Source organism: Phoca vitulina, unplaced genomic scaffold (assembly GCF_004348235.1).
Source record: "Phoca vitulina isolate PV1807 unplaced genomic scaffold, GSC_HSeal_1.0 scaffold3, whole genome shotgun sequence".
In the NCBI taxonomy this organism is placed as follows: Eukaryota; Metazoa; Chordata; class Mammalia; order Carnivora; family Phocidae; genus Phoca; species Phoca vitulina.
The window spans coordinates 11595295-11607689 of record NW_022589706.1 but is presented as its reverse complement, the minus strand read 5'-3'; the positions used below and the strand labels follow the sequence as shown (position 1 = coordinate 11607689).

Here is a 12395-nt window from a genome sequence, read left to right as displayed (position 1 = left end):
TTTTTTTGTTTGTTTGTTTGGTTTTTTTTGTGTGGTTCTTTTGCATGTGTATTTCCAGTTGTTCCAGCACCATTTGTTAAAGAGACTATCTTTGCTCCACTGTATTGCCTTTGCACCTTGTCAAAGATTAGTTGACTGTTTGTGGGTCTATTTCTGGGTTCCTTATTCTGTTTCATTATTCTAGTTGTGTTTTCTTTCAGCAAGACCCTACTGTCTTGATTACTGTAGCTTTATATTAAGTCTTGGAGTCAGGGATCATCGACCTTCCAACTTTATTCTGCCTCCTGTTGGCTATTCTGGGCCTCTCCGTATAAACTTCAGAATCAGTTTTGTTGCTATCCATAAAACAGCTTCCTGGGATTTTGACTAAGATTGTTTTGAATCTACAGATGAAGCTGAGAACTGACATCTTGGAAAAATTGAGTCTTCCTATCCATGAACAAGGGATCTCTCTCCACTTCTTTATTCTTTGATTTCATTCATCAGAGTTTTTCAATTTTCCTCATTTAGAACTTGTACATATCTTATTATATTTGTATCTAAATATTTCATTTTGGGATGCAGTAATGTAAATGACATTGTGTTTTTAATTTCAAATTCCACTTTTTCATTGTTACTATACAGGAAAGCAGTTAACTTTTGTATATTAACCTTATATCCTACAACCTTGCTATAATTGCTTATTGTTTGTTTGGTTGATTCTTTGAGACTTTGTACATTGACAGTCATATAATCTGAGAACAAAGACAGTTTTATGTCTTCCTTCCCAATCTGTATTTTCTTTTCATGCCTTATTGCACAATTTCTAGTCCTTATAGCATAATTTAAAGTTTTAAAAATTGTATTGGCTCATATAACTTAGAGAAACATTAATAGCATCAGGCACAGCTGGATTGGGGCTCCAACAATATCATCATCAGGATTCTCTCTCTTCTGCCTTCCCAGAGAAAACCCTGATAGCTCCAGCAAGAAAGGATCTGGATTTAGTCACATGACATACCTGAACCAATCACTGTGACCTGAGTGATGGAGAATTGTTCTTGAACAAGCCTGTAACATTGACCTAGCCTTGTGGTCTCAGAAAACAAAGGGTATTGGAATTGAGAACCTCACCAATATCATGTGAAATGAAAGACTGGAACTTCCTAAAGCAGACAAGAGTAGAATAGAGCAGAGCCAGGGAGAGTCAGAATCAACGTATCTCATGCTGTCATTCCAGAGTCACTATCTCATACTCTTTCTCTGACTTAAAAATCTTGATTTCCTGGCCTTAATGCAACATCCATGAAACTGACCTAATAGAAACCTACCTGAACTTCAGAGTTTCTTGACAAGCTTTTTGAATGTCGTTATTTTCTCTTCTATTCCACTTTTCACTCTGATGGGCATAATTTGGACTTTGGACCTCATAATTACCTAAAAGTGTGCCACTCCGGAAATCTTAAATTAGGTCTCTCCCTTTCAACCACAACTTCCCCTCTGTTCGAATGCCTTGGGCCCTGTCTCCCACTACCTCCTGCTACTGACTTTAAAAACCAGAGTATTGTCATCACCATTCCTGCTATAGCCTCACTGGCTTCACATTAATCCAGACCATATGGCTTTGATCACATGAAACACCTCTGAAGCATTCCTGCTCCTTTACTCTTGTTCTATGATCATACCTGTGTTGATTTCTTATGACTGCCTTAACAAAATACCACAAATAAGGTGGCTTAAAACAACAGAAATTTTTCTGCCACAGTCTGGAGGCCAAAAGTCTGAAATCAATAACACTGAGCCAAAATCAAGAAGTTCTCTCCAGAGGCTCTAGGGGAAAATCTGTTCCTTGCCTCTTCCAACTTCTGGCGGGTGCCAGCATTCCTTGGCTTGTGCCTGCATCACTCCAATATTTAAGACCAGTATCTCTCTGCTTCATCTTCACATCACGTCCCCCTCTGCATGTGAATCAAATCTCTCTGCCTCAGTCTTATAAGGACATTTGTGATGGCATGTAGAGCCCATCTGGGTAATTCAGTATAATCTCCCTATCTCAAGATTCTTAAAGTAATCACATCTTTAAAATATAAGGTAATATTAACAGTTTCCAGGATTTAGAGTAAGTATATCATTTTGGGGAACCATTTTTTAACCTATTATAATGTCAGTATAGCAAAAGCCTACTCTGAAGTCAACCAGTATCTTTTTCCTCTTCTACTACTTGCCAGAAGGAGAAAATCAGAGGCATAAGAGTCACCATTAATTCACAAGTTTTATACCCAATTTGATATCCCCTTTACTTATCCATAATCAAATGTCTCTCCATCTATACTTAGCTAAAATTAAATACCTTTACATCATTTAAAACTCTCCTGATTCCACCACCACATCCTTAATTCCTAGAACAAGGTCTAGTACATAGTTGGCACTTGATTTATATTTATTTACTGTCTTATTCCTTCCAATACAAAAGTATGTTCCATTTTTCCCTGTATTCTTAATCCCATTCCTTTTGATATCTTGCTCCCTCTTTATTCTGTATCTCTAATTTCTCCCCAACCCCCTGTCTCTTCTGGCTGCTTCCTTATATCCTCTAAACCTTCTCGAGTCTCTTACACATTTAGAAAAATATGTAAGAGTACATACTCTAAACCATACAAACAACAATACTTATCTGCAGACACTGGCCTCTCTGTTGGCAAATTTTATTCTTATACTGTTCTTACACAATTCCTAAAAGAATGACCAAAACTCAGTCTATAATATCTCACCTCCAACCTAATCCCCAGCTATAAGCTTTGTCCCTCCTATGTCATCTAAACTGTTCTTCCTTAGGTCAAAACATTTTTTCATGGTTATGAGTGTTTATGAAAAATTAAATCCTTTATTTTGAGATAAGTGTAGATTTCACATGCAGTTGCAAGACATACTGCAAAGAGGTCTCCCTCTACCATTTTATTCTAACAATAACATCTTACAAAACTGTAGTGTACTATCATAATCAAGACACTGACACTGAAGCTCCCCATTGATTTCATTTAAATTTCCCCAGTTTTCCCTGTACTCAGTTATGTGTGTGTCACACTCTTTTTCCTTTGCAAATGTATTGAATACTTTCCAGTCTTGAAATAATTGCTTGATTTAAATTTAGTAAATGTATTTAGTGTATATTATGAACCAAAGATTGGTCTAAGGTTTTACAATTATTGGCCAGTGTTATCTTTATATAAATTCTATGGGGTAAGAATATTACTATTAGTCCCATTTTACAAATAAGGCAGCTAAGGCACAGAGAAGTTAATAAACTTGCCCAAGGCAACACAGATAGTATGAATAGTAAAGCCTGAATTCAAGCCTATGCAGTCTGGTTCCAGGGTCTATGCTTTTATCCCCTCTTTCTCATGACCTCTTGAGACCTAAATGAACTCTGCTGAGTCTGGAGCTAGAAGTCATGAGCTCCTTGAATGTCCTTTGTTCCTTTGACATCACTATCTGTTGCTTCTCCTTGTACCTCTCTGACTACTCCTTTTTGGACCACTCCTCTTATGCCCATCTCTTAAATGTTGTTGTTCCCCAAGACAGTGTATTTAGCTCCCTGATTTTTTGTGCTAAAGGCACATAAATCCATAGATATAAGCTTAGACCTCTTACCTGAGCCCCAGACTGATTCCTGATTGTTGACTCTATCTCCCCCTAGATGCCCATCAGATACTTCAAACTTCAATTTGTCGGAAACAGCACTAATCCACCTTTCCATCTTTTCCCCATAACTCACTTCCCTCCACATCCCCCCACCAAAGAAAGTCTATCTATTTGTCTGCATTCTGATCTTAAAGAATAATGCCTCCATTCATTCACAATTACTCTCTATAAAAGTCACAAAATGAAGAAATCATAATACAGGTACTAACTGTGCTCTTAGTGAATAATTTATACTCTACAATAATATTTGGTTCACATTTTATTCTGAAGTAATGACCTGGATTAGTTTGCTTACGGTGCCTGACACAGAGGCATAAAATGGAAAAATGCAAAAATCGAACACTTATGGAAAGATGTGACAAATCATTTTCCGATGGTAGAATTAAGGAAATAATTCTTAAAGAAGGACAAAATTAGTTATAAGAATGAAAGTATAATTAGAAATGATAGATAAAATACAATTATCCCAGTTCTCTGGGGAAAAGTGTTCTTTTTCAACTGTGCATTTTAACTACCAGAGGAAACATTCCTTATCTTACTAGGTATGTTAGGCTGTGAAAAAATAAGAGATGTCTAGAATATTTTGAGAGGTTATATAGAGGCCAAACCATCCTAGACTTCTCATCTTCCAACAAAAATAACAAAACAAAGGAACAAAAAACACACATAAAACAACAACAACAACAACAACAAAACCCAGAGAAGACTTGAGATAAATCTCCCGTAACTTAAATCCAAACATTTATCTCTCTCTGGGAAGCAGTAAGGTTAACAGCTGATGAACAAGAAAATGAAAACATCTGTAAGATACTAAATAAAACATGTATTGTTTTTACTTCATTATGTGGCAAGAACATAAAACCTGTAGCTTTATGCCTCACTAGAGAGAATAAAAATTGTTATCACAAACTTACATAACATGAGTTTTGAAGAGGATCTCTTGCTGATTGAAAAAATGCTTTTACCATATTTGCAAAATGAATGTCTTGAATATTGACAAGCTCTAAAAATGAAAAGTGTGTAGACATAAATCAAGAGTAGAAGTGGTAGTTTTGTGATTTGATGATTCTTTTCTATGCCTGGAATACTTTTGAGAAGTCAAGATTTTTATATATTAAATAAATATATGTGTAATATTTAATATATTAAATATAATAAGAGTTAGACTATTTCAGTTATCAGGGTAAACATATCTGTAGAGCTACATCTACTAGGGTGCTGGACTTCCAACCCTCTGGAAAGATGCTAGCTCCTAACACAGTATCATTGAGGCCTCATTAGCACTTATAATAGTATAAAGATCCATCCTAATCAGGTGCACCATGTACAAGTATGCATTGTAGAAATTATCATCATCATTATTATTAATTATTGTCAAAAGTAAAGAAAGATTCAGAAATAACTCCTACAAAGTAATAATCCTAAATTATTTGCAGTGTAATCCATGGCAATGAGAGTTTATTCTGTGTGTTTGCTTTTTTTTCAGTTACAGAGATGGGAACAAGAGACCTTAATCCTCAGCTATGTTGAAACTCTTGTTTGGGTGAAATAAATTCACCCACACAAAGAACATAGTAGCTGATTGGTGGAAAACCTCCACCAGAGCAAGACCATGTCTGTTTTTTCTCTTCTGTTTATTCAGCTTAAGCAGAGAACCTCATACACTGTAGTAGATGCTAAATAATTATGTACTGGATAAATAATATACCAAAGTTAGAAATTCAGCTCTGGTAGGACAGAAAAAGAAACAGAGCAATATTGATTGTGTAGAATGTGATTTGCCCTTTTACTGGGCACTTTGTGTAAAGGATCACTTAATTCTCTCCAGAGCCCTATAAAACAGGTATATTATCCTCATCATATGAATGGTAAAGATCTTGATCCTTGACATGTCTAGTGGGCCAGGAATTAACTAACTAGGGCTGAGACTATCACTATGACTTGAACTCATGCCAGGATTTGCATATGCCCTTGACCTCTCCCCCAGCTCTTGTGAACTTCTCATCCTTCTCATCCTTCAGGTCTCTGCTTAAAAGTCACTTAAGTGTTGGGCGCCTGGGTGGCTCAGTTGGTTAAGCGACTGCCTTCGGCTCAGGTCATGATCCTGGAGTCCCTGGATCGAGTCCCGCATCGGGCTCCCTGCTCGGCAGGGAGTCTGCTTCTCCCTCTGACCCTCCTCCCTCTTATGCTCTCTGTCTCTCATTCTCTCTCTCAAATAAATAAATAAAATCTTTAAAAAAAAAAGTCACTTAAGTGTGACTTCTTCAAGAAGGTCTTCCCTGTAACCTTTCCTGGATTAGACTGGTCTCCCATTCTTGCTCTGGAGCACTTACCACTGCTCTACCAAAATGATCATCCCTGGAGCTCCTTATTTCATATGTTCCTTCTCTGATAGATTCCAAACTCCCCAGAGGGCTTCGTCTGTCCTGTTGATTGTTTATCCCCAACACTTACTACACTCTCTGACATATAATATGTTTTCAAAAATATTTGATGAATAAATGAATGATGGGAAAACCCAGGCTTGCTGAAGTTAACCCATTCGAAGTCCCAAAACTAGTGCTATGAGTGGATTTTAAGCCAGGGGCTAACAAATTCCAGAGACTACAATTTAGAACAATTTAGAACAAGAAAAAGGAAGATTGATTTATGATTAAATAAACAGAAAGTATTTAGTAAGGATCTAACATCCTCCATTAAGTTAAAAAAATAACAAAAACTGAACAGGGTCATAATAATCACCCCCACTGTTATAGAAATCATCCTCATCACAGTTAATGCCAGATATTGTACTAAACATTGTATATGGGTTATCATTATTTAAACCTCATAATAACTCCAAGATAAGTATTATCAGTATTTCTGTTTTAAAGATTTAAAATTTTCCCCAGTAATATAGCCAAGCAAACCCAAGCAATCTGACTTCAGAACCCACATGCACTTAAAAGCAAATTTATTCGAATTTCAGACTTGGGATTTTTGTTGTTGTCTTGCTTATTTACTTGTTTCCTTAGACCTACAACCTACAGATTTTTAATGACTAAAGTTAGGGGTGGCTCAATTACAAAAAAGAGATTGTAATTTTAGGCTGATTTACTCCAACTGTAATATCCAGAATAGAGGAGTTAATAGTTTCTGGGCCCCTTTCCCTGAAATAGTTAATGTTCCTATATACCTAATTTGGGGAGCGCCTGGGTGGCTCAGTTTGTTAAGTGTTTGACTCCTGGTTTCAGCTCAGTTCTTGATCTCAGAGTCATGAGTTTGAGCCCCCACATTCGGCTCCATGCTGGGCGAGGAGCCTACTTAAAAAAAAATGAAATTCTACATACCAAATTCGGGAACAGGAGCTCACAGTCCCCTTTCATAAAGGGAAAATATCTTTCTGGAAAGAAATCTAGTCATACTTACACCAATAACAAGTTTAGGGAAAGAACTCTCAGAATATGAACTAGAAATCAGATTTCCTGCTATCATGGAGGACACTGCTGCCCCCTTGTGCCTCGATGTTGTAATAAAACACTCAGAATGTTCGAGGCCGGCTAGCTGATCCGGCGCATCACCTGAGCTCTGTAGACCCCTTTGAAGCTCTCTGGGCAGCTGACTGAGAGTAACCAGGTAGGTCCCCAGTCTCCTTCTGAGCCACTGTGCCCACAGTGGGGAACCTAGAAGCATTGCGAGTCAAGGCAGGACTGTCCTCCCTGGCAATGACCCTTGCTAATTGTCCCCTTTAGAGAAGAGCCTCTGAAGAATCACTGGAGGCAAAGAAGGGTAAGACTTCTTAAGTATTTGCAGCAAACAGAATTTAATTAAACAGAATAAACATTCCTCTGACTTGTAGCCAAGCTCCAGAGACTCAGGGCTGCTCCTTAAACAACAACTTGCTGAGAAGCAAGTACCTGAAAGAGGGACAAAGAATTCTTTTCTCAGAATTAAGAACAAGAAAAGAGAGGGAAAGGAATATATAATAAGATGTATTTGAGGGCTGGGTTTGACCGTGTCCTATACCTTCCTCATGAAAGCAAATGAAATGACTGTCCTGCATCTCCTCACCTGTGACATTTGAATTAATTTATGAAAAGCAGTTAGATTTTTCATGCTGTTTTGCCCTGGTGTTTTTTTTTTTTTTTTTTTTTTAATAAGAAAGGCTTTATTTTTAAGACAAAACAAATAGCATAAACACACATCCAAGTGCACGAGTAAGTTCACTGGGTTTTATAAAAGAGAAAGCTGCACTCATGTGTCAGTTATAACAGATGCCCCCTGCTTCTGGTGGCATGGATACATGTGCTTGTCTAAGAAGTCGTTCTGGGGTAGCCATGACAAGAGTGAGGTGATACAAGACAGAGATGCAGGTACGTGAAAGCTTTAAGACCCTTTTCACCACCCTAATGTGCTTTTGTTTTGCTCTGGGGAATTGAAGCAATCAGCAGGTCACCTTACAAAGAACTTAAATATCAAAGAACACTTTCAAAATACCTAAGAGAGATTCAAGATTGTTACTAAAGTTATACAGGGAGGTCAGTAGGAGAAAATAGTTTATGTTCTCAAAACCCAGGTTTCACACAATATGAAGAGACTGATTTTAGGGGCGCCTGGGTGGCTCAGTCATTAAGCGTCTGCCTTCAGCTCAGGTCATGATCCCAGGGTCCTGGGATCGAGCCCTGCATCGGGCTTTCTGCTCAGCAGGAAGCCTGCTTCTCCCTCTCCCACTCCCCCTGCTTGTGTTCCCTCTCTCGCTGTGTCTCTCTCTGTCAAATAAATAAATAAATAAAATCTTTAAAAAAAAAATATGAAGAGACTGATTTTAGTAAAGGCTGGTCTTTTTCATGATGCGCAGGAACTCCTGCCCATTGGCTTCTCCATCTCCATCTCGATCAGCCTCATCGATCATTTCCTGTAGCTCCTCATCAGTGAGGTTGTCATCCAACTCCTTGGCCACACGCTTTAGATTTTTGAATGATATCTTCCCAGTTTCATCATCATTGAAGAGCTTGAAAGCTTTCAGAATTTCTTCTTTGGTATCTTTCTCAGACAGTTTCTGAGTCATCACAGTCAAAAAGTCACTAAAGTTCATTTTTCCTGTCCCTTCCTTATTGATTTCACTTATCATTTTCTTGATCTCTTCTTTCTTGGGTTCAAAGCCCAGTGCCCTCATTGCCACCTTAAGTTCCTTAACATCTATGGTCCCAGTTCCATCAGCATCAAAGAGATCAAAAGCTTCCCGGATTTCCTGTTTCTGCTCTTTAGTAAGCTCTGGTTTAGGACTCATCCTTTTTTGCTGGGCAGATGATGCCATGCTTGCCTTCTTAAAGTTAGAGGCCATTGTCAATGGACTCCGCTGCCTGCCCTAATGGGCTTTAATATGAATTTATTTGTGTGAATATTTGAAGAATGCTTGTCTTCCCCATGGACTGTAAGCTCCAAATGGGTGGGGACCATGCTTGCTGACCTGGGAATATTTGTTGAATAAATGATTAATGATTTTTCTTTTTTGAGTGTGAATTAATAGGTTTGAAAAATATTGGATAAAAGTTCCCCATGAGTTTATTTTTCTTTTCTACAGCCTTTCATGGAGGCAACTTAGTAAGATAAAAGAGCTTTATAGCCAAACATGGGTTCAAATCCCAGTCCTATGGCTGAATATCTGCTTGAACTTAGGGAAGTTTCTTAAACCTCTCTGAGCTCATTTCTCACATACCATGTAAGAAAATATCTACTTCCTTTGCTTATTATAAGGACTTAATGAGAACACGCATCTCCTACACAAGCTGGCTCAGTGCCCAGCATACCATGGGTGATCATTAACTGCTACTCTTTTTTTTTTTTTAATATTTTATTTATTTATTTGAGAGAGAGAATGAGATAGAGAGAGAGAGCATGAGAGGGGGGAGGGTCAGAGGGAGAAGCAGACTCCCTGCTGAGCAGGGAGCCCGATGCGGGACTCGATCCTGGGACTCCAGGATCATGACCTGAGCCGAAGGCAGTCGCTCAACCAACTGAGCCACCCAGGCGCCCCCCATTAACTGCTACTCTTATTCATCCTGCACCCTCTGCATTCCCTCAAAGCTGAATATATTTTAGAACAGATTTTTCTACAATCTAGACAAGTCAAATCAACTGTATCTACATACATAGACACACCCATATGCAATCTCATAGATTATACTTCTTTGTCCAGCAGAACTTCCACCAAATTTGTCAGTAAACAATAAAGTGAGCTCATTTCCATTTCCCCCCTCTGTTGAGAGATATAATAAAATGACAACAGGGTCATTGCATATGTTAGGGTGTTTTTGACTCTAAGTAACTGAAAACCAATAAATAAAAATGGCTTACACAATGAGGAAAATGTATGATCTCACATAAGAAGCCAAAAGAAGATAGGCACAATGAAGTCATCAAAGAGCCAGAATCTAGCCAATGCAGTAGGTCAGGAAAAGAAGACTGAGGATAAGATTGCTGCAAAGCTGCAGAAAAATACATCTTCTTATAATCATAATATATATATACATAAATATATATGTGTGGTGGATGTACGTGTATATCATCATATTGGTGTTTTAGTCTTTCCAACTGAAACATTGCACGATTATTTTAAGTAGAATTTTTTTCTACTTTTCAGTTGTGTTTTCTTTTTCCAATATCAGTAGGCTGATGTCATGCCAATTTGAAAGTGATTTAATCAATTCATAAAATCTGCATAATGACCTTGATGATATAGAGCAGAAAAGAATAAGGACAGGACACCCCTCAGCATATGGAATACGATTCATAGCAATATTGCGTCATAGCAATCATGAAAAGAATATTCAATTTTGCAGTCAATGCTGGTCCTGTGCACTCCTGAGCACAGCCTTGACAGGGTGGATTCCTTTCAAATCTAGTTAAACTAGGGTTCCAAGTAGTGAATTTTACTATAGAAAAGACACTTAAACAGAAACTGCTATGAAAACTGAGGTCAACTCATATTGAGAAGAAGCAGACTGTAGTTTTCAGACCTCTAAAGATGGCCCACTCATGATTCCTGTCTCCTAGTTATTCAACCAAACACTAATCGAGGTATTGCCTTAAAGAGATTTTACAGGTGTAATTAAAGTCCCATATCAGTTGAACTTAAGATACAGAGATCATCCTTGTGGATCTGATCTATTCACATGAGCCCTTTAAAAGATAAGTGAAATCAGAACTTGTGAGAAGAAAACTGAGCAAGGCACCCAGCAGGTAGTCCACCATGTAATGGGGACCTCAGTCCTACAACCAAAAGAAACAGAATCCTGCCAACAATCTGAATGAGCTAGGAGGAACACGGCCAGGTCCACAAGAGAACCAGTCAGCTAACATGTTGAATGTGAGACCCTGAGTAGAGAACAGAGCTGAGCCATGACAGACTCTTGCCCCACAGAACTGAGATAATAAACTTGTGTTGTCTTAAGTCACTAAGTTTTGAGCAATTTTTTGTGCAACAATAGAACTAATATATGGGACTTTTCTTCAGTCACTGTTGTCTTTCCCCCTCACCCCCAATGGTTTTGGATACCTGAAAAACTTAACTCTATTGTAATTGACAAAATGAGTTTTGACCAAATAAACCCTCTCTTTGCATAAAGTTGGAGAAATCTTTTTCTGAAGACTCTTTAAATCAAATAACTACATGCATTTTAATAAAGGTTTAGGACTTGGGCCTGATCCCAGAAAGGCTTTTCCTACAGAATTTGGACAACTTCATTCTGCAAAATCAGCATAAGTGATAAGTGACTTGAGAATATTAAAAGACATCCAACATTTGTAGAGTTTCTAGAATAGTGCTAGGATCTTTATATACATATTGTAGATGAGTTATCATTTCCTCACTGTAAAATTCTATTACTTTCTACATTTTATAGACTGAGACTCAGAGGCTGGACATTTCAATGATTTCTTTGTTAGTAGAGCTGGAACTTGAGATTTTTTTTCTTTTCTTTCTTTTTTTTTTTTTTTTTTTTTTTTGGCTGTAAATCTCATGTAATTTCCCTCTTCCTTAGAGTTGGAAAAGAGAGTTTGAGGTGCAGAGAAAATTTGCCTTGTGCCTGGGATTTCTCCATCACCCTGGGTGACTGGGGAACCTCACTGGGCTCAGGATGTGCCTGTACCCTCACACTCAAACAACTGAACTGAATCTTGATTATCACCCAGCACTTGTGTCTTTTCCAATATTAGGGAGGGAAGTCTTTCTCCAATTTTTTTTCGATATGAAATTTATATTTAGCCCAAAGAGTGTATTAGAGAATGCAGAAGTTTCTTAATGCAAATTTTGGAAGCAGCAAAATAGACCCATCATGTTGGTTGTATCCAGTTTTTAAAGTTTTTCTTTTTCATACACTATTTTAATTTTCTATTGTTTTTTACATGTGATGTCAGTGTTTCTTAGAGGCCATTTTACAGGTGAGGAAACTTAGACTGGAAGAAAATAAATGACATTAGAATAGAAATTTAACCCAACAATTACACTACTAGGTATTTACCCCAAAGATACAAATGTAGTGATCTGAAAGGGCACCTGCACCCCAATGTTCATAGCAGCAATGTCCACAATAGCCAAACTATGGAAAGAGCCCAGATGTCCATCAACAGATGAATGGATAAAGAAGATATGGTATACATATATAATGAAATATTACTCAGCCATCAAAAAGAATGAAATCTTGCCATTTGCAATGACATGGATGGAACTAGAG

At 37.7% G+C, this 12395-nt stretch overlaps 2 protein-coding genes across 4 annotated transcripts in view; one reads left to right on the top strand and one right to left on the bottom strand.

The window, feature by feature from the left end:
- Positions 1-12395, top strand: part of KCNIP4 (potassium voltage-gated channel interacting protein 4) — a 1108185-nt gene that overhangs the window by 1051782 nt on the left and 44008 nt on the right. The window lies entirely within an intron of this gene.
- LOC116627493 (centrin-2-like) lies at positions 8486-9130 on the bottom strand. The gene has a single exon (XM_032397267.1). It carries the CDS (start codon positions 9002-9004, stop codon positions 8486-8488), a length of 519 nt encoding a protein of 172 aa, XP_032253158.1. The 5' UTR covers positions 9005-9130.